The sequence below is a fragment of the Diabrotica virgifera genome, chromosome 8, assembly GCF_917563875.1.
Source record: "Diabrotica virgifera virgifera chromosome 8, PGI_DIABVI_V3a".
In the NCBI taxonomy this organism is placed as follows: domain Eukaryota; kingdom Metazoa; phylum Arthropoda; class Insecta; order Coleoptera; family Chrysomelidae; genus Diabrotica; species Diabrotica virgifera.
Genome location: NC_065450.1, coordinates 202,999,937 through 203,026,052, shown reverse-complemented (window position 1 = coordinate 203,026,052; position 26,116 = coordinate 202,999,937). Strand labels below are relative to the sequence as shown.

General features: G+C 32.2%; 1 protein-coding gene across 2 annotated transcripts in view; it reads left to right on the top strand.

The window, feature by feature from the left end:
- The window catches only part of LOC114341250 (proteasome activator complex subunit 4), a 114,679-nt gene that overhangs the window by 47,250 nt on the left and 41,313 nt on the right, over positions 1 to 26,116 (top strand). For both annotated transcript variants that reach the window (XM_050659627.1, XM_050659628.1), the window contains 4 exons: positions 4,636 to 4,887; positions 10,554 to 10,827; positions 18,609 to 18,840; positions 25,361 to 25,687. In XM_050659627.1, coding sequence (XP_050515584.1) covers positions 4,636 to 4,887; positions 10,554 to 10,827; positions 18,609 to 18,840; positions 25,361 to 25,687 — 1,085 coding nt within the window. The remainder of the gene's footprint in view (positions 1 to 4,635; positions 4,888 to 10,553; positions 10,828 to 18,608; positions 18,841 to 25,360; positions 25,688 to 26,116) is intronic.

Sequence of the window (26,116 nt, the reverse complement as noted above, 5' to 3'; positions counted from 1 at the left end):
TGTTAAAATTCTGAATTGGATGTATTATTATTGTCCTAAATATTTTTGCAAATTTGTAGTATTTCCGAAAAATATCACTTTTTACACAAGATATGTACACGAAACTATTTTATTTTTTCATTGTTTTAAATTATTCCACAGATAGGCCAATCAAGTTAGGTTTTTACTAGACATAACGGAAAAGACAAGGTTTGACAGTTGAAATGTGTAGTATGAAATATTACAAAAAGGCTACCATCTTTGGATTCATCAATTTTTTAGTGGAACATTTTTTAAATAAACAATCAAAACGTCAAACTTAGTTTTTTACTCATGACTTAAAAACTTGTTTATTTAGAAATTTGACGTCCACAGGTAACTTTCTTAGAAAAAAAAAGATACATCGAATGAGATACGCTAAATAAAAATCGGTTAATAAACAAAAAAGTTATTGCAAAACGGATGACAAAATCACTGTTTTTGAATATAGTTAATAACAATTTTATTGTTTGTTAAAATACGTTTTAATATACCCAAAATTGAGGGCACTATGGTGTTTGAATGGTGTGCAGAAAATGGTCCAGATCTGTTAAATAGTTTTCGTAAAATTGAATTTGTTTATAAAATTTTTTGAAAAACGAGCTAATTTCTGAGACTGGTCCAGTTAATATGGCTGCATGTATCTCAATAATCCGGAGCTCATTTCCTTCGTTAAGATGTATACTAACAGCTTATGAAAAAAAAGTAAAAAAAAATACATATACGTACACAAAATTATTTGTTAATAAATAGCAGTTTTTAAGCTTATAAACAATTACAATAATTTCGTAGAAATTAGATCAAATTAAATGGCAATAAAAAATACGGAAAATTGATCAAAATACACAACTTTCAAAAAAAAATTTTAGGTCCTACGACCCTTGGGGTCTGAGATAGCCCCTTTTTTTGAAAAAATCACTGTTACGTTAATTAACAACACTAAAAGCTGAAATTAACCAATATTTTATAAGAAAAATCAAAGTTTTTAACAAAGTTTTTAGCAAGAAAAAATGTTAAAAAATGTTTAAATAGGAGTGTTATAAACACAGAGTATTTTGCGTTCCGAATAAAGTAAAAAAATAGCGGGCCTGGTCGACTGACTGAATAGTGGGCGCGGTTGGCGACCGGCATGCGGCAGCAACTATTAAAATTACGTTATCCCGACCACAAAAATCCACTTTAAGGTGAATGACAAATTTTCGTCATTCCTTGTTTTCGAGGTCTCTGAATCCGAATATGGAGTTAATTTTTTTCTAGAATTAGTGGAACATGTTCAAAAATCAAATTTTATGCAAAAATGCGAAAAATCAATTTTGATGATTTTTCAGTTTTAACTCACTGTATTTTTGGTCGCTGTAAATATATCCTTTTGAAAATTTTACTGTGTTATCTTTGAAGCATTTAGATAACAATGAGATTTGTCCAAAATGACTCAATACGTTAAAAGAGAAGTTGTTAATTTTTAAACATTTTGTCGTCAGATTTCGTTACTTTCATGTTTACTTAAAAAAGTTGAGTGACAAACTTTTTAGTTTATAATTCTAATTAACACAGAAATAAAATATAATTTATGAAGAAGTTTTCCAAAAAAATTTAATTTAAAAATATGCAAGAGGAAAAATGTTATGTGACTTTATAGACGAGCGGCACACCCCAAAAACCTTATTTCTCGAGATACTGATACTAATTTTGGTCATACTTTATATTTTTGATGGTGCTCAAAACTAAAATTAGGGTTGTTTTGAATTTTACGTGGGGGAACATTATCAAAATCGCAACTTTACCCTAAAAATAAAAAAAAATCATGTTTTTTTGAGTTTAATTTGCTACAACTCTGTTCCATTGTAATATTTTTTTCTGATATTTTTATAGTATATATTTCTCACCTTTCTGAAGACAATGGGACCTGCTTCAATATTTCTGTCTTGCCATAAAGAAAGTTATAAATTGTTTGAAGTAAAAGGTGCAGATTCTTGAATTGCAAAGTTTAATCGCAAAAGTTGAGTAACAAAATTTGAAATTTAGCTGTTTAATTAATTTTAAGTTAAAATCTAGAGTACAGAGAACAAAATGTTTTATAGAAAAAAAGTGGTGTAACTTTTAATTTTAAGAAAAACGTGATTTAATCTTTTTTTTTATTTTTATGGTAAAATTGCGATTTTGACAATGTTTCCCCATCTAAAATTCAAAATAAAACTCATTTTCGTTTTCAGCACCATAAAAAGTATAAAGTAAGACCAAAATTAGCCATTCACCACACCGTGGTTGATATCTCGAGAACTGAGCGTTTTTTGGGGGGGAGTACCACGTACCACTCGTCTATAAGGTCGCGTAACTTTTTTCTGTTGCATATTTTGACTTTGTGGCCTTTTTATTGTTATTTTTTAAATTTATTTATTTAAAATATAATTTTACTAAATAAATGTGCAACATAATAATATTCATAAAATTCAAGTTTCTACCAAAATATATAAATATAATATTAAGCTTCAAATCCGGTATACTGTCAATGTTAAAATTGTGCTGCAACGGTCTAGCGCTAGCGAATGCTGATCCGCGAATTTATTCTCATTCGGCTGCGCCCATCATTTTTTTTTTACTTTAGTCGGAACGCAAAATACTCTTTCTTTATAACAATACTGTTTAAACAATTTTTAACATTTTTTCTTGCAAAAACCTTTGTTAAAAACTTTGACTTTTCTTATAAAAGATTGGTTAATTTCAGATCTTAGTGTTGTTAGTTAACGTAACAGTGATTTTTTCAAAAAAAGGGGCTATCTCAGACCCCAAGGGTCGTAGGACCTAAAAATTTTTTTTAGAAGTTGTGTATTTTAACCAGCTTTCAGTATTTTTTATTGCCATTTAATTTGATCTAATTTCTACGAAATTATTGTAATTGTTTATAAGCTTAAAAACTGCTATTTATTAACAAATAATTTTGTGTACGTACATGTATTTTTTTTTACTTTTTTTTTTCATAGGGTATTAGTATACATCTTAACGAAGGAAATGAGTCCCTGATTATTGAGATACATTCAGCTATATTAACTGGACCAGCCTCAGAACTTAGCTCGTTTTTCAAAAAATTTTATAAACAAATTAAATTTTGCAAAAACTATTTAACAGATCTGGACCATTTTTTGCACTCCATTCAAACACCATAATGCCCTCAAGTTTAGGTATATTTAAACATATTTTAATAAACAATAAAATTGTTATTAACAATATTCAAAAACAATGATTTTGTCGTCCGTTTTGCAATAACTTTTTTGTTTATTAACCGATTTTAATTTGGTGTATCTCATTCGATGTATCTTTTTTTTCTGAAAAAGTTACCTGTGGATGTCAAATTTCTAAATAAACAAGTTTTTAAGTTATGAGCAAAAAACTAAGTTTGACGTTTTGATTGTTTATTTAAAAATTGTTCCACTAAAAAATTGATGAATCCCAAGATGGTAGCCTTTTTGTAATATCTCATACTACACATTTCAACTGTCAAACCTCGTCTTTTCAATTATGTCGAAAAACGGCTTATTTTTTACTAACTTGATTGGTCTAAGACTCATTTGTGTAGGTATAGTATTATAATAATACAACTATGACTGCATCGCTGATTGATACTAACATGTGATTTTAATAGGATTTCCCAATTCAGCAAACAAGACGTGCTTATTTTCAAGTTCATCAAAATAGCCAATTCAGCTTATCACATTTCTTAAACATATATCAGTGAGTGTGAGTCATTAACGAATATAAACATAAAAACAAATCAAGAATTTATAATTATTGATGAATTTAAGCAAACAATATTCTCCGAATTCATTATTTTTTTCGGAGGTAATTTTTATACGATTTTTCACCGGTTATTACCTTAAAAAGAAAAAACGGGATATAACCGGGACAAAAAACAACCGGTAAAACCGGTTATTTCAAAGTAAAAAAACCGGTTTTAGGTTATAACCGCTAGGTTTTTCCCATCTCTACCTAGAATTAAGTATTTCCACGTTGGATTGAAAGCATAAGGTTAAAATTGTCACTGTTAATAAAAGAAAAAACATGTGGCAAGTACTGACAAAAAAAAAACAAAAAACTGTACATTCTGCTAAGTAAATGAAACTAGCACACTATTGCAAGTGGTAACATCGAAATATATGGTTTACATAATATAATTTTATAAAGTATGGCGACTTCAAGTCGATGTTAATGGATTTTATACTATTAGTACTTAAAGGGCAACATGGTCGAATGGAACTCGTGGTTCTTGCCAGTTCAATGGACACAGACCAACTGAGATGTAGGAAGTAAAAATCTAGTTGTCAAGAGTGACGTGACATGACATGTCAAGGTAGTTAATTTTTGGTTATGACCTTAAAATGAGTGTGGTTTTGAATTTAAATTTTAGTTATACTGTAATGGTTGTTTTGAAATGTCGTAAAAAGATGCCCTAAAAAGGTTTTGCAATCCATTTCGACATTTTAAAAAGTTTTAATAAACATTTTATACCAAGATACAAATCGAAGTTTTTTACTTCTGTGTTAGTTTTTTAACTATGGTATACAGCCAGCTACTGGGAGTTTCCCATTGATTTTGAAAATAATAAACATCTTGACGTTTCAGATCTACAACATTTTACTTTTCAATAAAACCCGCGGGCAAGACTTCGAATTCCACTGGAAGAGCTTCCACATGACCAAGAAACTATTGGAAGACCGCCTGCTCCAGAAAAAGCTTCATCTGCGGCACGTTTTAGTCGACAGGGTGATGCTGCAGCAGGAATTCCGGATAGAAAGCCGAAACTGTTCCTTCACCGGCACCCACCGCATGATCCTGCTGGACCTATTCGAGTTGAGCACCTCTCGATACAGTGAAGTAAAAAAAATCACTATAAATTAGGTTTAAGTGTTTTCTAAGTTCATTTTAGACTCTTTTTGGTTACTTACGTTTATTTTATCGTGCCCGGACATGCCATTCATATAATTTCAACGCTAGGATATAATATATATTAATATGTCGAAATAATCCCCGGACAAATAATCCCGGACAAAAAATTCCCACAAATAGCTAAAAAGTTACTCACGATTACACATTCACATTTAATCCTTCTCCTCTTGACGTTGGGCGTGGCGCTCCAAAAGTAATGGCAATATCCAAGAAAGATGTTAACCTAAATATTGAAATCGAAGGCAAAAAATAGAACAGGTAGATACATTTAAATACCTTGGAATAATTTTAAATAAGAAGGGGACACAAGAAGACGAAATTTGAAATAGGATAAAAGCAGCCACAAGAACATATCATTCGCTGTATAAAAACTTCTTAAATAAAAAAGAAATAACAAGGAAAACCAAAATGATAATATCTAAAACAATTTACGTACCTATCACTACATATGGAGCAGATAATTGAGTATTGAACGACAAACAACAAAAGAGATTGCAAGCCGCGGAAATGAGGTATTTAAGAAAAGTCGTGGGAGCTAGCAGAACCGATAAAAGACGCAGCGAAGATATTAGAAGATAATTAAAAGTAAAATCATTAAAGGAAAAAATTCATAATGGTGTTACAGAAGAAATCTACGAATATCATGGATCCAAAGAATCTCGAAGTTAAAAGTAACTACACTCACCGGCACAAAAAACGGGCACCCCAAAAAATGGGTCATTTTTAATATCTTGTATTTCCTAAACCTGATGTCCGATTTAAGTAATTTTTTAATATGTTATAGCCTTATTCTTTAACAATATCGTTGTAATAATATTGTTGCTAGACAGGTACATTGTCATTGTATACAGCGTGTACGAATCAAACTGTGTTTTTTTCTCAAATTTTGGAACACCCTGTGGAATGTTCTAGCTTTTATAAAATACTGAAATTAAAACCCAACTATAGCCTCAGGTTTTCTTAACATTCTGTTTTTTGATTCATTCGCTTATGTTGGATAATGAAAAAGTTAGGCACTTTAACAACTACCCCTGTTTTTCGTCAATACTGGGTGTTTTTAAATAAGTACGGCAAACTTTAAGGGGTATTTCTGCATGATAAAGTAATGACAGTTTGCTTTATAAACGTGTGCCCGCAAATGCTTCGTTTCCGAGATAGGGGGTGTTGAAATTGTTCTTACAACCTGACGATTTATTTATTGCTCTAAAACGGTTTATGATATGCAAATGAAATTTGGTAGATTTTAAGAGGTAGTTATTGCACATTTTTTGGCATACAATTGAGAATTTTATATTCACCATTGGCGTTCATACGGGATATATCTAAAATGTTTATACCCGTATGCACGCCAATGGTGAAGATAAAATTCTTAATTGTATGCCAAAAAATGCGCAATAACTACCTCTTAAAATCTACCAAATTTCATTTGCATATCACAAACCGTTTTAGAGCAATAAATAAATCGTCAGTTTGTAAGAACAATTTCAACACCCCCTATCTCGGAAACGAAGCATTTGCGGGCATACGTTTATAAAGCAAACTGTCATTATTTTATCATGCAGAATTACCCCTTAAAGTTTGCCGTACTTATTTAAAAACACCCTGTATTGACGAAAAACAGGGGTAGTTGTTAAAGTGCCTAACTTTTTTATTATCCAACATAAGCGAATGGATAAAAAAACAGACTGTTAAGAAAACCTGAGGCTATAGTTGGGTTTTAATTTCAGTATTTTATAGAAGCTAGAACATTCCACAGGGTGTTCCAAAATTTGAGAAAAAAACACAGTTTGATTCGTACACCCTGTATACAATGACGATGTACCTGTCTAGCAACAATATTATTACAGCGAATTAAAATTAAAAGCGGCTATAACATATTAAAAAAATTACTTAAATCGGACATCAGGTTTAGGAAATACAAGACATTAGAAATGACCCTTTTTTGGGGTGCCCGTTTTTTGTGCGGGTGAGTGTATTTATAATAAGAAATAAGCCACAATTTTACCAAAAAAAGATTTTATTAACGTTTCGAAGCCCAAATCGGGTTTCTTTGTCAAAATACAAAATACTACTATAAATTAGTATTACTACAGTAGTATTTTGTATTTTGACAACGAAACCCGATTTGGGCTTCGAAACGTTAATAAAATATTTTTTTGGTAAAAATGTGGCTGATTTCCCATTATAAATACTTGATTATAAAAATGCCACAAGGAAATAGCTTCAGAACAACATGAAAAAATTCATGAAAAGAAATTAAAATGGACTGGACACTTATTTAGAATGAACGACGGCAGACAGGTTAAAATGACATGGGAAGCAAGCCCGATAGGGGAAAACAGGAGAGGCCGACCAAGGAAAACGTGGAATACAAGTGTGATGGAAATATTGCAGAATAGAGGAAAATCGTGGCAGGAAGCCAAACAATTAGCTAGGGATCGAAAAAAGTGGCGTAAGTTCCCAGAGAATAACGAGTAAAGAAGACACCTCGACACCTTACGGTATAAGAGGATCATCGATTATGTATGTATGTATTTATACACGATGTACAAAAAAATTTTTTTTTATTAAATTAATTTACACAAAAAGAAGAAAAATGTTTTGCACACCATTTGTATAAATAATTAGGTTAACGTTTATATTACTGAATAAAGAATTAAATAACCTTTCAAATGAGCTATAACACGACCCCTACTCCCATTTAAAAAAATCATCGATTACGTCATATATATATATATCGGCTGTAGAACACCCGATATATATATATATATATATCGATTACGTCATCACGCCCAGATGGATGACGTCACTAGTATTATATATTGATGTGATCTTGATTATTGATATGAGATAATATTCTTATATGTCATTTAATTTAATCAATGCATTAATCATAATCTAATTAATTTACCAGATCACATATCAATATGTTTTCAATCTCAGGGCGAATTATAAAATTAATTACTTACTCTCGTGGCTTCTAAGTATTTCTCAATGGTTCCTAATCGGGATAGGAAAGAAAAGAGTAAAATAATACACACATATGGGTTACAATTATAATCAAAATATTGTTTATTTTATTTAAATGGCAATCACTGCTTAATATTTGCTAGATCTTATTATTCTTAAACATAACATTTACAAATGGGAATCTTATTTCCTTTTGGTTTCCAATTGAAAGTTTTTATTAACATTTAACTATTAGGATTTATTAGCAACAATTTTATTTAAGTTTGATGAAGCTTTTCTGATATTATTGATTATGTTATTCAATTTATAATGTGGTATTTAATACGAAAAACCCATACATTCATGTCCAAACAAATGAGACTGACCTTTTTCTGGTGAACTGAGAATGTCTTCACACAAGACCCGTTTCCTTCTATCCTTGGCTGCGATCAAAACCTCGTCCTGGCTTTCAGTAATGTTCTCCTTTGAAAACTAGCTCGTATAGCTCTCGTTCCTGCTTCTGTCGTGATGCTGTATTCTACCTTTTTCGAAACTGCAATCAGCTACCGGGACACTCTTGGCTCAAGGAGGTTCTTTTACTCTCAACCTGGCCTACCTCTCGTTCCACGATAGATACTCCACACTCACGGACCTACACCGGCTTTCTCACTCTCCGTACACTACCGTCTACCACTGGACTTCACTTCTCGACAGCTCAAAACATTCTGATCTCTATTTGTCATTCATTCCCCTACTTTCTAAATATCCCTTCCAGATTCACAAATCAACCTTCCACCACCAACTCTCATTCGCAGTATTCCTCAAAACCAATTTTTAATCTTTCTAAATATGCTTAATGGTTTTCAAAAAAGAAATAGTTAATTCCCATTCTAAAATTACTTTCTACTATTTACAAAATTTAATGACCTATTCTCTATTTCCACTAAGTCTTATTTAGCATCGGCTAATGATCGAACCTTCCGCGAACAACGATAATGACCTATTATCGATTTCACTTGAGTTTTATTTAGCATAGGCTAATGATCGAACCTTCCGCGAACAACGATAATGGTACGCGCCATTCACTTTGTTTATTCTAAGCGCATTGTCCCGAGTTTCGTTTAATCACTTCTTAAAATTAAATATAACAATTTGTTGTATACAGGTTGTTCTAAATTTATATGCCCGTGGTTGAGAAAATTGAAAATATTTTATATTAAATTGAATTTTGTTTATAATTATCAAAATTTAATTTTCATATCAAATAGAAATATAACAATATATATGCCAAAAAGTCCATAAAAATGGACCCGTCCAAGGATTTCTCTTCAAATTTGCCCATTCTCGAGATAATGAATTTATGTAAACTCAAACGTCCTCACTTATACTACAGTGTCGCGCCCGCTTGATTAGCAATTAAAAAACAAGGGGGTTTTCGATATTGTATTGCAAAGAACTCTTCGGGATTTCATCAATCGACGTTTAAAGAATATCTACCTACCTTAGCAATATTGAAGCTTTCAGTTAAATGTCCGATTCAGGGTTAAAAATGGTCGATTTAGCAATTTTTGAACTTTGTAATCGCTCATATGTCAAAAACTATTAACCTAAGAAAAAAGTCACTAAAGACCTTTTCTGTTTGGAACGATTCAAAAAATCTAAAAAACTTTTTTCTATGCAAAAAAAACTAATTTTAGAAAAAAAGCCTAATATTTCCCCTCGCCTGGCAAGGTCTTATGCAATTCAGAATCGCCTGGCATTGTACACATAGATATAACAGAATAGATTAGGCCAGTTCGAAAAATAGCGTAACGCGGAACAGTTCGGGTCGGTGGTCTATCTATCTCTCTCTACCGGCGCTTAGCTTTCTCTCTCTAGCATATGATGGCCGCCGCCTGTGTGTCACTGTCGTTCCGTTATTCCCACCTCTTGGTAGATACGCTCACACTCGCACGACAGACAAAGATAGCTAGACCACCGTACTTGATATCGGCGTTACACCCCGATGCATTGAGTGGCATATGACTAGCCTGATCTATTTTCTTTACATATCTCTGATTGTACACATTTCTTCTAAATGACTTACTCAAACACATACATTGATACTTTACAGGAGAAAGTTTATTTTTCCCCTACACTATGCACTTTTCGATTCACCTGGTAGAGACACGTGCAGGGCTGATGCCTGCCAGGTCATGGTTTTTAGCCTTGGTGTGTTATGAATTATTACTATATAAATTTCTAGCCTTACAGGAAGACCGTTAGTCGGAGCGTTCACTAGCTCTTAGGTTGATCTGTGTGTACTAATGAATTTCCATTCCACCCAATTTGGAGTTTTCGTCTGGCATCCTTTGCGCGAAGGTGGAAAGCTTTTTTTTATTTTGCATATTTATTTAAATCCGTTATTTTTTCGAAACTAATTTTAACGAAAGAACAACATTTTGAAAAAAGAAATTTGTATAAAGTAACTGCACTATAAACCTATTTATAAACATTTTGCTCGATATAAAAAGAGTTTAAAATAAATTGTTGTGGGAATTTTGGATATTTAGAGTTAACACTTTTACATAATCTCGAAAAATAGCTTGTGACGTCACTGTTTTCCTGCGCACTATCAAAATGTTTACCAGAATTTGTTTTTCTAGGTTAGAATTGCAGCCCAAAACAAATTGTTCTCCGTAGTGTCCTATTTTCCATATTCCTATTCGGTCTTGACTGAAAAAATCAAAGATACTCTCAACATGGACTCAGAAAAAAACCACGAAAGGTTCAAAGGCTGCTTGTACATTTTGTTGGGACCAAAAAGTGCTCCGATCATCGCCAGACACGATTGGAAGTTCATCGAGCAGATTTGGCCTCTAGTCGTCAAATCTATGCCATCTGAGAAGCCTTCCATCATCGCCTTGATAATGGCGTTGAGTAAGTTAGCTGTTTTTTTTTACGCATTAAAGTTTTTCAAGTTCCAGGTGTTTTTTAACATAAATGGCCTTAATACCTTCTAAGTTTATTGATTCACCTTAACTCACTTTATTGCAAAATTATCAGCGATAAGTATTGATGTTTGCCTACCCACAACTTATAATACCCACTTTAGGCATTGATTAATAAACACATAGATACCTCAGCTTAATAGCCACTTTACACCATGCAACTAATTGCGCAATTAATTGCACAATTTCTTGCAGCAATAGAAATTGCATCGTGTCATACGCGAATTGCACATAAAAGCTGCAACTTCTTGCAGCAATTTCTTGCTGCAAGAAGTTGCAGCTAGATAGAACATGTCCTATTTTTCATGCAATTTTTTCTGCAATTTGGGTATATTTTTAGTAACTTTTAAGGCTACACTGTTTGTTTTGACATTCTGTCATCCTAAAATTCAAACTTAATAATTTTTGACAAAACTAGAGGAACTTTTTACCAATTTCAAGCTTCACAGATAACATTATTCTGGTGGAGAACTTTAAATAGGGATTAAAGAAAGTATATTCTATTTTTATTTCTTTTGTATTTAACAACATGTTTCCTTTTGTAAACGAATAATGTATTATAGGTATACTTGCATTAGGTAGGTATTAATTGATTTTGTTATACATAATACATATTATAATTTTCTCAAATTATATTCTAACATTTTTAAGCTAATGTATCTGATAATAACTCTACTCAAAAAATTACATTTTTAATTTATAAAAACAACATAACCTAAAATTTATGGTATGTCAAAGTTTCTGTCCATTTACCATTTCATGTCAGTTTATGCAATTACTTGCACTGTGTAATCACTTTATTGCAGAAAGGTAGTTGCAACTTATTGCAGAAGTTCTTGCTGCAAGAACTTGTGCAATAAATTTCGCAATTACTTGCATGGTGTAAAGTGGCTATAAGGTAAAACCGAATTCAGTGTTAAACTCCGCCCACTTACACCTCTTTGCCCCTCAAGTCTAAGTACTACCTGACTGGACGGTGGCGACATTTATTGAAATTTTTGCCAAGATTGAAAAATAAATTTGAGTTGCTTGGCTGGCGTAATAGACAACGATATAAGGGTAGTATTCAGCATTTTCACAAATAATTTTAACGCGCTTGTAATCTCTATTTTGGAATTCCGATTTTACTTCAGATAAAACGCTAAAAATTGATTAATAAAAATAGTGAAGAGGTTTCCTAAAAATTATTTAATTTTAATACACTACAAAAAAACAACAAAATAGAAAATACATAATAAAATTAGCAGTGATAATTCACATGTAAATTATTTTTTGCAATTTGTAAAAGAAATTAATTTTCAGAACTAATGCGAAATAAAATATTTGAAGTTGATATACAGAATTTCTTTCCAGATCTAACCCATTCACTCAAGGTAAAATATGCAAAACCTCCGAATTTTAAAGAATCCATTTTATTGGCATGAAATTTGGTATACACATAGCTAAAATATCAAAGAAAAAAGTGATATTGTGCCACTGTGTGCTTTTGCACTGGGGTTAAGTATCACTCCTTCTCGGGAGTGAAAAAATATACGTTCAAGGTAAGTCCAGAATTGGATAAACTGATTAATACTAACAACTTTTGGTCCATAGAGTTTTTTCAATAAGTCAATACTTTTCGAGTTATTTTCGGGTAAATATGATTTTCGCAAATTACTCAATAAGTATTTAATCGAAAAAAAAAAAGGTATATGTAGCAGAAATAGCTATAGTTTTTAAAAAAGTAAAAAAGTGGTATACGTATGAAGTCTGTAGATCCAGCAGAAACAGAGTAAGTAGGTAATGAAAAGTGGGTCCTTATTCGTCAAATTCCAAATCGAATATTTCAACGTGAAATAACCAAAAAATGAAGAACTTTTCGGGAAAAACTACAACTTTTTTAGTGTTTAAAAAAAAGTTTATCTTTATTTTTGTTTAAGTTTCTAGCATCGAAGTAAGCAAGATATGGTCAAAATAAATTTGGCCCCTATTTTTATTTTTGGTACAAAAGTCGTGAAAATCACCCCCTAATTAGCATCCGAAATTAAATTAATCGAAACGGCCTTACAATTTACTTAACTTGTTTATTTTTATTTTTTATATTGTCTGTAAGTTGTATTCAAAGCGCCTATTTTTGAAAAAATTGCTTTAAAGTAAAAAAACAATTTTTTGAAATTCTGAAAAAAGCATTTTTGACTATAAAGAAGGTTTTGCTTTTCTGAATATTTTATATTTTTTGTTTTTTTTTAAGACAAAAATAGGTTACAATATGGCTGTTAAAAATTTTCCAAAACTTACAGATCATATAAACACTACATACGTAAAGTAATTTATCAAGCGTTGACGATTAATTTAATTTTAGACGCTAATTAGGGGGTGATTTTTACGATCTTTTTTTACAAAAAAAAGGAACCATTTTATTCTGAGCGTAACTTACTTACTTTTGATGCTAGTAACTTAAAAAAGAAACAAAAATAAAGCTTTTTTAAACATTTTAAAAAAGATACTGAGTTTTCTCCAAAAGTGCTTAATTTTTTAATTATTGCACGTTTAAATATTCGATTTGGAATTTGACGAATTAGAACCCACTCTTCCTGAACTACAACTCTGTTTCTACTGGGTCTACAAACTTCATACATTTATTATATATAACTTCATACCATTCTGCACTTTTTTTATAAGATAAATATATTTTTGGTAAGCATATTTATTTTTTCGATCAAATACTTACCTACATTTTGAGTTATTTGCGAAAAACCGTGTAAAAAGGTGTTTTTTTTTTTGTTGAAAAGTGAATATGTTCACTTGCAAATTACTCGAAAAATCTTGACTTAGTGAAAAAAACTCTATAGAACAAAAGTTGCTTAGAATTACTCATTTTAATACCGGACTTATTTTGAACGTATATAAATTAGGGGCAAAACCCGTTAGTAAATGGAATAACTACTCCTACATATTTTGTGATGGCTCGAAATGTCACATAAAAGTAACGTCATCGTTCATAAAAAAGTTCAGTTATGTTATAAAACTAAACAATAATACTAGAATATGTACTAGGTATATTAGAGGTACTCAAATACCTGCATTTTTAATTTACCGGAAATAAAAATTAGCTATATATTTTTTTCTGAGAGTACCTAACATTGTATTACAAAAAATTGATAATTTGTCTAGAAATGGTAAAATAGAAGTCAATTATATTCTGTACAAAATAAGAAATAGTATATAGGTGAAATAAAATCGATAGGATCTACTGTTCGATCGCATACTTTTTACATTTAACAAAACAGAGCTACTATATACGGCCGGTGAACGGCATGATCACTGGCATCATACGCCAAAGCACGCGGGTTCAAGCCCTGCAAACGACAATCAATTTTTCATTTCTAAAAATGATAAGAGCCGTTTCACCGTACCTCGGAGAGCACGTTAAGCCGTCTGTCCCCCTGGGCTAGTGTACATCGACAATAGTTACTTGAAACAGGTTAAAGATGTAAATGGCGCCGGAACAATCCGAAAGGATCTCTCCGGCAAAAATGCCCTACGATATTATTATTATTTCATTTAACAATTTCTGAGGACCTTTCTGACGGAATTACTTCAAAGAGGTTATTAAAAGCAGATAGTTATGTGTACCAAATACAATGGATTATATTTTTCTTTGACAAAACACCACAAGTTGTCAACGTTTAAATGAATAATATTGATAAAATTACAGGGAATTTCCAAAATATAAATAGCCGAGGGCATCTAATTCTTTCATTTTGAGTTTTAAAATATGCAGGTTTTTATCAAGAATGCATTTTTCCCCCAAACTTTATAAAAAAGTTTTCAATAATCGCTCACCCAGAAGAAAAGTAACAAAACTCAAAAAATGCATAATTCCAGATCTTGTTAAATTGACTATTTATTGTATTATATTCATGTTTGTTTAACTTTACTTTTATCGAAAATAAGTAATTTTCTGTTTTTTGTTTGCTTTCATTAATGCTATACCACTGACAAGTTTTTAAAAGTTTGATTTTCACCAAGAATTTTATATTTTTTCTTTTATGGTCTTTACAGTTTTCAAGCCAATTTTTAGTTAATAAAATATGCTTAGCCAAATAGGTTTCAATATTGTCAAACACTGCATTACCTACTTTAAATGAATTAAAGGCCCCGTGAAACTTTTTCTAACATTATTGTAGTACTAGTAACAAACAAATCTGATTATCTCTGAAGAATCTTTATTCATGTGCACCGTATTCTCTAAGAAGTAACATTAATTCGTATTTCTGTAATAGAGTTTTAGTGTCTTGCAAATCTTCATGGCATTTAATCCAATTCAAATTCTTTATAATCTTATAGTAAATATAACCAGTAACATGCACATGTAACAGCACACGTTTCTAAATTTGTGGTTGTTGTCTTAAATTCCGCTTTAACTTATCACAGCACAATACGCAGCTAATAGAAGGTAATACACCCATAGGGTAAGTTCGGCTCTGACGCCACTGTTAACTACTCGCAAGTCAGACAGCGACTGAGAAATCTCGATACGGTTTTCGAGCAGCGCCATCTAGTTGCCGGTACGTCTTTCGGTTACCAGGAGCTGAGCTATCTATGGGTAAGTTTATAATCAATGCTTGAGGGTATTTGATTTTCACGCTGTTGAGGCTTTTACAAAACGTGCCTATTTTTAGTCTGGGAGGTAGTGCCAAATTTTTACGGTGATTTTGGCACGGATTCTATGAATTTATTTTGGTGGTTAGTACTTGTTTGGTGTTATAAAAAATGTCTGTCTGGCGCGATTCTGGGTCTTTTAGACAAGAAAAAATAATATGAAAGTAGATGGAAAAAACTCTAGAACTTATTATGTCAAATATTTATCTCCATGCTTCACATCCATATGGTATAGTGGCTAGGATGCCTGGCTTTCACCCAGGAGGCTCAGGTTTGATTCCCGGCATCGGAAATCCTTTTTGTTTTTAAAATTGACATTTTGATTTGAAAAATAAGAGTTTTTATAATACTTTTTTATATTGTGTCCTATAAATAATAAAAACGTGGATAAAAGGTTCTTTTTTATAAAAGTGTAATTCCCTCATAACACCAAACATTCCATGTATGTTCCTAGAATGTACACACAGGATATTGAAAACATTCCTGGAATGTCCTCTAAAGCACAAGAATGTCACCTAAATGTCCAAGGGAAGTCCTCTGTCAGCATTTTAAACATTCCTTGAATGTCTTGTTGGAACATTCCATGAATGTCTACGAATGTTCTTTGGACATTCACAGTATATTTTTTATACATTCCCTGGATATAGTCGCTGATGTGGCATAATACCTCAGATTTGTTTTTTAATGAGTTTTGTAAGACAGACTAAAGACTTTTTTACCGCCATCTCCTATTTTCATATGATATTTTTTGACATTATTTTGTAGTAAATTCAACTATCTATTTACCACAAAACATGTCAAAATTTACATGTGAAAACAGGAGATGACCCTAAAGATGGTTTTTCGTCTCCTACAAAATTCATGAAAAAGCAGATAGGAAGTATTGTCACATCACCGATGATATACCAGAAGTATATGTGGCCATACCAAATAATACATCCTTGATAAATATAAACATTTTTATTGCACAAAATCTTGTCATATATTTTTTTCCATTTTCATCACTACGATTATGATTCATTGTATTGAATTGTACATTACATTTACAATCTGGTCATAACTGGCCAATGAAGCAATTTTAATTTAACCTAAATTACTACTACTGTTCCTTAAAATGAGGAGCTTACCCCATAGCGTCTCTTATCTAATCTAACAAGATCGTGCACTATTCTAACATACACAGGCACACAAGCACTATGCTCTGCTTTTCACTATCACCTATCACTCAAACTAGTTCAAAAGGCTTTGTCCTCTTCAATCTTCTAGTTTGTCCAGTAGTATCGAGGAGCTGGATTTCCTCAATATTCTTGTAGGTACTTATGAAGTTGTTGCTCGTGACTTCCAACTTTACTCCAACTTTAAAAACAAATCCAGCTGTAAAATATTTATGTGCCTGAAGGCTTTTGTATGCTTTCATCTGCTACTTAGAGTAGTAACTGTGAGACTGCACCAGATATGTATAAATATCTATAATAGTAATACTAATAATAGAAATTGGGTGGAATGCACTTTACTGTAAAATCCAATTCTGACTGAATTGTATATAGATCTAAATCCCCAATTATTTTCAGCTTCAATAAATATCTAAAACAATAAAAGAAATAATGTTATTGCTTGCAAAATTCATCAATATTGATAAATATCAGGAAAAAATGAACAGTAGATAAAAATTGTTTCCCCTACCTTTCTCCAACATCTGGAGTTTCCAATAGCTTTGTTCCAGCAGAATGTTGAACTGATTCAGGATCGTACTGAGCGTGCGCTTTACATAAAACCGTGTAAATTTCTCGTTGCTGGAAGGCGTTTTATGTAAAGCGCACGCTCAGTACGATCCTGAATCAGTTCAACATTCTGCTGGAACAAAGCTTATAATAATTTCCTTAAATAATCACTTTGCATTGTGGTAAAGTTTATAAAGTTCACAAAATACAGCAAACGAAATCCAAATGAATCCAAAATAGACAAAAAACGACGATAAACAATGAAAAATAGATATTACAAACATAACCTCTGTAACTTTTTGTATGCCAACTGATGCCAACCAGAAGTCACGTGGTTTGGGTTGCCTAATACATAGATACGCGCGCGGCAAATTTGAAAATGAACGCAAATTGAATAGTAAATATAGGACATTGGTTAGTATGTTCATAGAATGTCTTGTGGTGACATTCCACCAATAATTTAATCAGATGTTCACCGAATGTTCCTTGAATGTCCAGGACATTCAAACATTAATAGAACTTTGATAGTACATTCCTGGAATGTTTTGTGTTGTTAGGGTTATTTTATGATTAATTTTCCTGGTCTTTTTTCATTTTATGCCCCGGTTTTGGGCCAGCTGACATCGTTTGTTAATCAGCTTTGGAACAACCGACTATATAAAAAAAACAGCCATGCCAAAATGCTCCGTTTGGATTTGACACCTTCTCCCGGACTATTTTGATAGGCTCGTAGGTTGAGTACATAACAAAAATGCATTTTTTTTTTTCGAATAAAACCTATAACTTTTGATCTGTTTTTTGTACTTTTTATCAAAAAATCAATTTTTGATTTTTTCACATTTTTCCGTAAGTTGCACCAGTTTCAAAAACCAAAAGAAATTGTTTTTGAGGGGTTTTTGGCGATTTTCCCCATTTTATAGACTTCAAAATAGACCAAGTGAAGGTTTTTTTATAGGTTATATATAATTTGAAGTAAATGAATCCTTTAGGATATAAAAAATAGACAACTTTTGTAAAAGCCTCAAATATGCATGTGAATTTTTTATAAAAAAAAAAACTAAAACATGACGTTTTTGGTTATTAGCGGGAGGAGAGTCTCATTTATTAATCACATAGAATATTTTATATTCAGGGTATTTTGCCTATTTTATCGGGGGGCCTATCTAAGCTCTGCACGATATGTTTAAAAATCATGGCTTGACAGGTGATTTCTTTATTATCCGTTCTTTTAGATTAAAATTCCAAAGAAATATATAATTTTTGAAACATGTATAGAATGTATACCACTATTCTCTATACTAAAATCACTAATTACTTTGTAAATATTCAAAGATTATCGTTTCAGATGATACAATCGACAAGTGCTTTCCTACCATAGCAATAAACCTAGTAATACCGCAATCTGTGTTAACCGCCGCTTATAATTTCGCGAAAAACCAGCCGGTGTGCGACACGGAGAGATTAAAGGCGTTGGAGGCGAACGGAGAGGCGTATCTGAAGAGAAAAAGCGAAGAAAGAAGGTCGGCGTACGACGGAACGATGAATTCGCTGATGGATTCCTTAGAATCGGGATCTCTGTAAGTTTTTAGATCATTATAATATAATTTCTTCCTCAATCCCGTTCCATATTATCGATCAGATGATCAATTTTCTACTGTCACTTTGTTTGTTTTCCTCTAAATAGAACAGCAGATAGAGCATTGTTGAAAACTATCTTGAAATTTTGAATTTAGAAACACATTATAACTGACAGATGACAGAAGAAGCATGTACCTGTATATTTGTAGTCATTATTTAAGTGATATATATATATATATCCCATAAGTCATAAAAGGAAAGATCATTGTTGGGCATAACGTTGAGAGATAGTGTAAGAAACGAAGAAATTCGTAGAAGTGGTGTAGAAGACATTATAAAACACAAAGCCAAAATTAAATGGAAGTGGGTAGGGCACATCGCTATAATGAAAGATGAGAGGTGGACCAAAAAAATCTTGGAGTAGAAACCGAGAGCGGATAGACGAAAGCCGGGAAGACCACCCACAAGATGGACTGACGACATAAAGAGGATTTGTATCAACTGGATTGCAGCAGCGCAAGACAGATCTGAATGGAGGTTTTTCGAGGAGGCCTATGTTCAGCAGTGGACGATTATGGGCTGATGATGATGATCTCATAAGTGTAATTTGTTATTGAACCAATGACAGGCCTAACATAAATGTCAACTTTTGTGACTGAATTCACCATATACAGGGTGAGTCATGAGGAACTGTACATACTCCTACCTCGTATAGAGGCTCCTATGGGGAATAAGAAATGACCATTAAAAAGTGTCTGCTCCCATTGTTTAATAATATACAGGGCGAGTTTCGCATTTTGACAGAAATTTGTATTCGTCATAATTTTTGAACGGTCAGATCGATGTGTCTCTTATTTTGGCCAATCGTTACACTATTACCACCTAATCAACTAATTTATTCAAACTAGAAAAAAATCAGGTCCGGCTTTAAAAAAATTAGTTCGTTTGGGTCTTAGAAAAAATTTCACCCTGTATACGCTTTTTGAAAACTCTAATATGAATTTTACAAATTAGACAAATAGGCAATTAAAATGGCATATTTATTTTTTTCCCCACACGATTATACTTAATTTTTTATTAAAAAATCAAATTTGTCAAAATCGGAATTTTAACCTAAAAATGAAAAAAAAATGAACTGACGGTTTAACTCGCTACAACTCTGTTCCATTTTAATATTTTTTTTTTCTGAAATTTTTACAGCACATACCTCTTACCATTGTGAAGACTATGAAAATTGTTGTAGACTTTCAGTCTTCTTCTTGTAAAAGTTGCAAACTTATAAATCGCAAAAATTGGGTGGAAAAATTTAAAATTTATCAATTTGATCACGTCTATGTTAAACTATAGAGTCCAAAAGAAGTGTTATGGGAAGTTTTAGATGTAGACGTGTTATAGAAAAAAAAAAAAAAAAATGGTGAAACTTTTAATTTTAAGAAAAACGTTGTTTTTGTAAATTAATTTTTGTAAAAAAAGTTATTTTTTTTAAATCTATGCAAAAACTTTGCCAAACTTTTTATGCATAGTCAAATTTGATTTTTTAATAAAAAAATAAGTAATCGTGTGGGGAAAAAATAAATATGCCATTTTAATTGCCTATTTGTCTTATTTGTAAAATTCATATTAGAGTTTTCAAAAAACGTATACAAGGTGAAATTTTTCCTAAGACCCAAACAAACTAATTTTTTAAATCCGGGCCTGATTTTCTTCTAGTTTGAATAAATCAGTTGATTGGGTGATAACATAAATTAAATATTTGTTAAAAAAAAATTCATTTTTGTAATAAAAGTTATTTTTATTTTAATCTATGGTTCACTTTACCAAACTTTTAATTATTCATAGTCAAATTTGATTTTTTTTTATAAAAAATTAAGTAATCGTGTAGGGAAAAAAATAAATATGCCATTTTAATTGCCTATTTGTCTAATTTGTAAAAATCATATTAGAGTTTTCAAAATGCGTATACAGGGTGAAATTTTTTCTAAGACCAAAACGAACTTATTTTTTAAATCCGGGCCTGATTTTTTTCTTGTTTGAATAAATCAGTTGATTGGTGGTAACATAAATTAAATATTTGCTCAAAAAAAAATTAATTTTGGTAATAAAAGTTAATTTTGTTAAATCTATGGCTCACTTTACCAAACTTTTAATTCATAATCAAATTTGATTTTTTTATAAAAAATTAAGCAACCGTGTGCGGAAAAAAATAAATATGTTATTTTAATTGCCTATTTGTCTAATTTATAAAATTCATATTAGAGTTTTCAAAAAGCTTATACAGGGTGAAATTTTTTCTAAGACCAAAACGAACTAATTTTTTTAAAGCCGGACCTGATTTTTTTCTATTTTGAATAAATCAGTTGATTAGGTGGCAATAGTGTAACGATTGACCAAAATAAGAGACACATCGATCTGACCGTTCAAGAATTATGACGAATAAAAATTTCTGTCAAAATGCGAAACTCGCCCTGTATATTATTAAACAAGGGGAGCAGACACTTTTTAATGGTCATTTGTTATTCCCCTTAGGGGCCTCTATACGAGGTAGGAGTATGTACAGTTCCTCATGACTCACCCTGTATACTCGAAGTTTTCGATTCTGCCAACCTGACTGAATTCAACAATTGGCGAAATCCCATCTTAAAGTTTATGAAAAGATCCGCCAATCCATATGTCAATTATCCATTTTTGTCCTAGGATGTCCCCATTTAGGGTCTGTTTTTCGTTCTCGTCCCCAAAACTCCCAAAAATGTCGAAAATTTAAATCCAATCTCTGCGGCTTCTATATCATTACCTTTCTGTATCATTACCAAATATATTGATCATTACCTTTCCAACGCGTGTAAAATTTTGAAAATCAGTTATACTATTCAAAAGTTACCGAGCTCAGAAATTTAACTCAATTTCCATTTAAAAAGGGGAAAATGTTTGTGGATATGTTTGTATGCGTGTGGAAAAGTCACACCGATCTGAATTTTTTTTCTATGTTTCAAGAGGGGGTCGGGGCCGATTTAGAAACGGTGTAGTTTGTCATTTTTGAGCACCCATAAGTCAGCTGTGGGACTAGGTAAGTACAACGGCATATTTTGTGGGTAAATGTATCTCAGGTTCAAAGGGAGACAGATAAACCGAAATACACCAAATCAATACCGTTTGAGTTCAACTTTCAAATGGTGCCTAAGTGGTCAGGATCAAACATACATGCGGCTTAGCATAGCCAAAGAACTGAAAAATTGTAGTTTGAAAATTTTGGTTTATTGACAATTGCTCAAAATTTCCACCTACGAATTGCACCAATAACTGAGCGTTTGTAGGGGACTCCAGACACGTTTAACGGTGTATACCTCATATCTGGAAAAATTCGAATTTTTAAGTTATAGACCTCATAAGTATGATCAAATTCATTTTCTATAAAAAAAAAGGTTTTCAAGCTAACTAACGTTAACTAACGTTAGGAACTAAGGTTCCTATAATACCTTCAGATATCATATTTGAGGCCCCTAGCCCATAAAGGGTGTAAGTGCCAAGTTTTGAAAAAACTTTGTTCAAAGTTCTATTCAAATTTAAAAATCTAGGTAGGTACTACTTAGCCTTTTTTCAATGACACGTCATTTTTGATCATGTTATTGTTAGTTTATGTAGAAGATTTGAAGCCACTATGTTTTCTATGTGTTTGGGAGTCCATTTTGTATTTAACCTAATTTCCTAAAAATTGTCACTTACACCCCTTGTATCCTAGGGGCCTCATTTGATCTTGGGTGCATCAGACATTACTTGTCAATATCGTTCAAACTTATGTTTAGTGATCAAAATCGGTTCACTCGTCCAGAAGTTATCGAGCTCGAAAATATAATTGAGGGGGTTAGAAGTAAAAGGGTTTAAGTGCACTTTTTTAAAATTTTACTCTAAGTACAGATTCACATACTTAAATGGTATTAGAACTAGGTGGTAAAACGATTTTAGCATATTTCGCCCTACAGTCGCCATCTATGGCCATAACATTTAGTTCACTGAAAACAATTGCAGTTTGCTTTGGTAGTAAACAGGTTTAACTGTGCGGTTGAACCGTTTTACTACAAAACTATTTTTAGTATTCTGTAAAAACAAATAGTGGTGGTCGGAGGAATTTCTCATTGACACCGGACTTAGACAAGGAGATCCTCTCGCCCCCCTGCTGTTTAACTTCGCACTGGAACATGCAGTAAGGAAAGCTCAGCCACAACTGACAAACGGATTTGCCGCCCAAGGATCAAAAATACTATTAGCCTTTGTGAATGACGTGGACACAATTGCACAATCCACCAGAGATGCAAAAGAAGTTTTCACCCTATTCGAGAATGGAGCTAAGGAAGTTGGTCTTAAGGTCAACGAGGACAAGACCAAGTACATGGTGGTTACGAAGAACCCAAGACCAAGGGTTAGACAAAACGTAACAATTAATGAATACAATTTTGAAGTCGTCAAAGAATTTAAGTACCTGGGAGCGATCATAACATCTTAAAATAAATATGAAAAGGACGTGGAAGCCAGGATCATTGCAGGAAACAGGGCATATTACTCATTAAGGACCCTATTTAAATCAAAAATACTCTTCAAGACCAGCAAAAATAAGAGTATATAAGACAATAATTCGTCCCACAATAACGTATGGAAGCGAAACATGGACTCTGAATCAGCGGGAGACAACAAAATTACTGGTACATGAAAGAAAGATACTGCGGACTATTTATGGGCTTTGCAGAGAAGAGACAACAGGAGAATGAAGAAGAAGACACAATGATGAACTCCAGGAAATAGCTGCTAAGGACCGACAACAATGGAGGGAAATAGTAAACGCGGCCAAGACTCACATAGAGTTGTAGAGCCAAATGATGATGATGATGATGAAAAACAAATAGTAATAAACGGGTTTAAGTGCGCTTGAACCATTTTACCACAAAACTATTTTTAGTATTCTGTAATGTGTAAACACATGTTAATACACGATTAATTTCAAGTCAATAAATATTAGATTTGTGACCAATTTTGAACACTAATTAAGTATTATGCAACGTGCCAGTTGTAGTTATACTGTGGATAACAGCTGGGACAAAAATGATTAGTAATATGTAGTTAACATCTGCACCTGAACTGTTTTACCAGTAACATTTATTAACGTCATGTACCGATTCAAGTACATTTTTTTAATAATTGAAAAAAAGGAAGGATATAGTAAAAGTAATAATATACCCTTATATTTAAATCATTTTATAGTACATTGTACACTAGACATATTTTAGTTTAATAACTCCTAGAATTTATAAAACTCAAAAAACTTTGAAGCTGATTATCTCAGAACTATCACAACTGCACTTAAACCCTTTTACGTCTGGCCCCTCAATTCATTTAACCATTATCACCGAAATAGTCTAGTAGTTACGACGCTAAACTTGATCGGGCAATCCGAGTTCAAGGTGTTTAATGTCGTAACCACTAGAGCATTTCGGCGATAATGGTTTAGTGGTTTATAAATAGCGCTTAACGTGTAACTAAGAAACATTACATTTAAGTCCATACATATAATTTATATAATGCTTTAGAAAACTCCAGATACAAGAATAAAAAACCGCTAAATACGGTAAAAATGAGTGGTGTTACAAGTCTGGCTAATTGGCTCTGCCAAAGCCATTTTCCAGAGAAAAAAATGAGTGGTACACACAATATTCCAGCTACAAAAGAGCTGATATGAATATTACGTGGCGCAAAAATGTATTTTCATTTTGATGGAAAATAAAATAATTATAGTTTTATTTTGAAAGATTTTTCCGTAGCATTTGCTAAATTTGAAGTCAAACGCGCTGTAAAGAAATGTTGAAGGGTTGGTACTCAAATAACCCTTATAGTCCTTATTTAAATAATTACTACTTCATCTGCTACAACATACTTTATTTACAAGTCGTCGAAGTGTGTTATAAACAATAATATTAAATCAGCCAAACCATGTCGCAATTCTACGTACAATAATATAATTGATTTCTCATATGTTTTGTCGTCTATTTTATATTTAATTGTTACTCACAACACGTCTATAAGTTCAGCTGCGGTCAATGTCACTCCAATAGTCACACATCTTATAAGGTTATTTAAAATTAACTTAAAACATATTATTCTATACAGAGTGCCTTACTTATATTACAGCGCCACAAAAGAGTACCTTTTATAAATCTTGTAGCTTGAGGGTCTTTTGTGGCGCGCATTACTTCTAATTTAGAAAATATGTCATGGACAAATCTTTCAAAATAAAACTATAATTTTGTTTTCCATCAAAATGAAAATACATTTTTGCGCCACTAATATTCATATCAACTCTGTTGTAGCTTGAATATTGTGTGCGCCACTCATTTTTACCGCGTCTAGCGGTTTTTTTTTCTTGTATGAAGTAGCCTTCGAATCTAAACTCAAGATAGTCAATACGTTAAGCATTTTTTGCATAAATAAGAAAATGTCATGCAGAGTGACATTAAGGATATTTTGTATTTTTAGTCACTGGCGTTACCACCAGATGGCGATAAACTTCATTAAGGATCTAGTTCACATGGACGTGAAGTACACTCCGCGTATCGTGAGATTCTTTCTGAAATCGTTGATAGACGATTCGCTGTTGGTGAGGAAGTCGTCGCTGAAAATTCTTGTGTTCATTTTGCTACAGAACAAAGTTAAATATACTAAGACTGTAGTAGATCCTTTTTCGTTTTCGAAGCAATCTGTGATTAATCGTGATGTTAAACCTGGTGTAAGGGAAGACAATAAATGGCTGATATATAGTGATAAGAATATTCCGAAGGATGTGGAACAGTGGGAGGAAAGGAGGTGAGTATTATTTAAATGAGATGGTTTGTAAATCTTTATTATCATTGATATAATATAGCGGGTGATTAATCGTCAAAGGAAAGTCAGGAAACTCAATGGGAAATTTTGACACTTGTTTTCAATAAAGATTTCGGTCCCCTGCAAATAGTAGGCCTGGACCCCGCGTACCAAAAACAGTTTATTAATAGCAAGCTGAAAATTTGTTAATAGCTTAACGGTGTCTAGTCGGACAAACTTTGATGTACGGGAACACTGGAACAGGGCATGTTTTGCATTGTGGAACGTGATTTTAATTGTGCAACGTGTCATCCTGACAAGTTTATGATTGTGAAAACTAGCAGGTGGTTTTTAAGTTTATTCAATAGCAATCTCTATATTATAATATATGAAAAAATGTTTGTCCGACAAATATGTTGGGCATTTTAATAA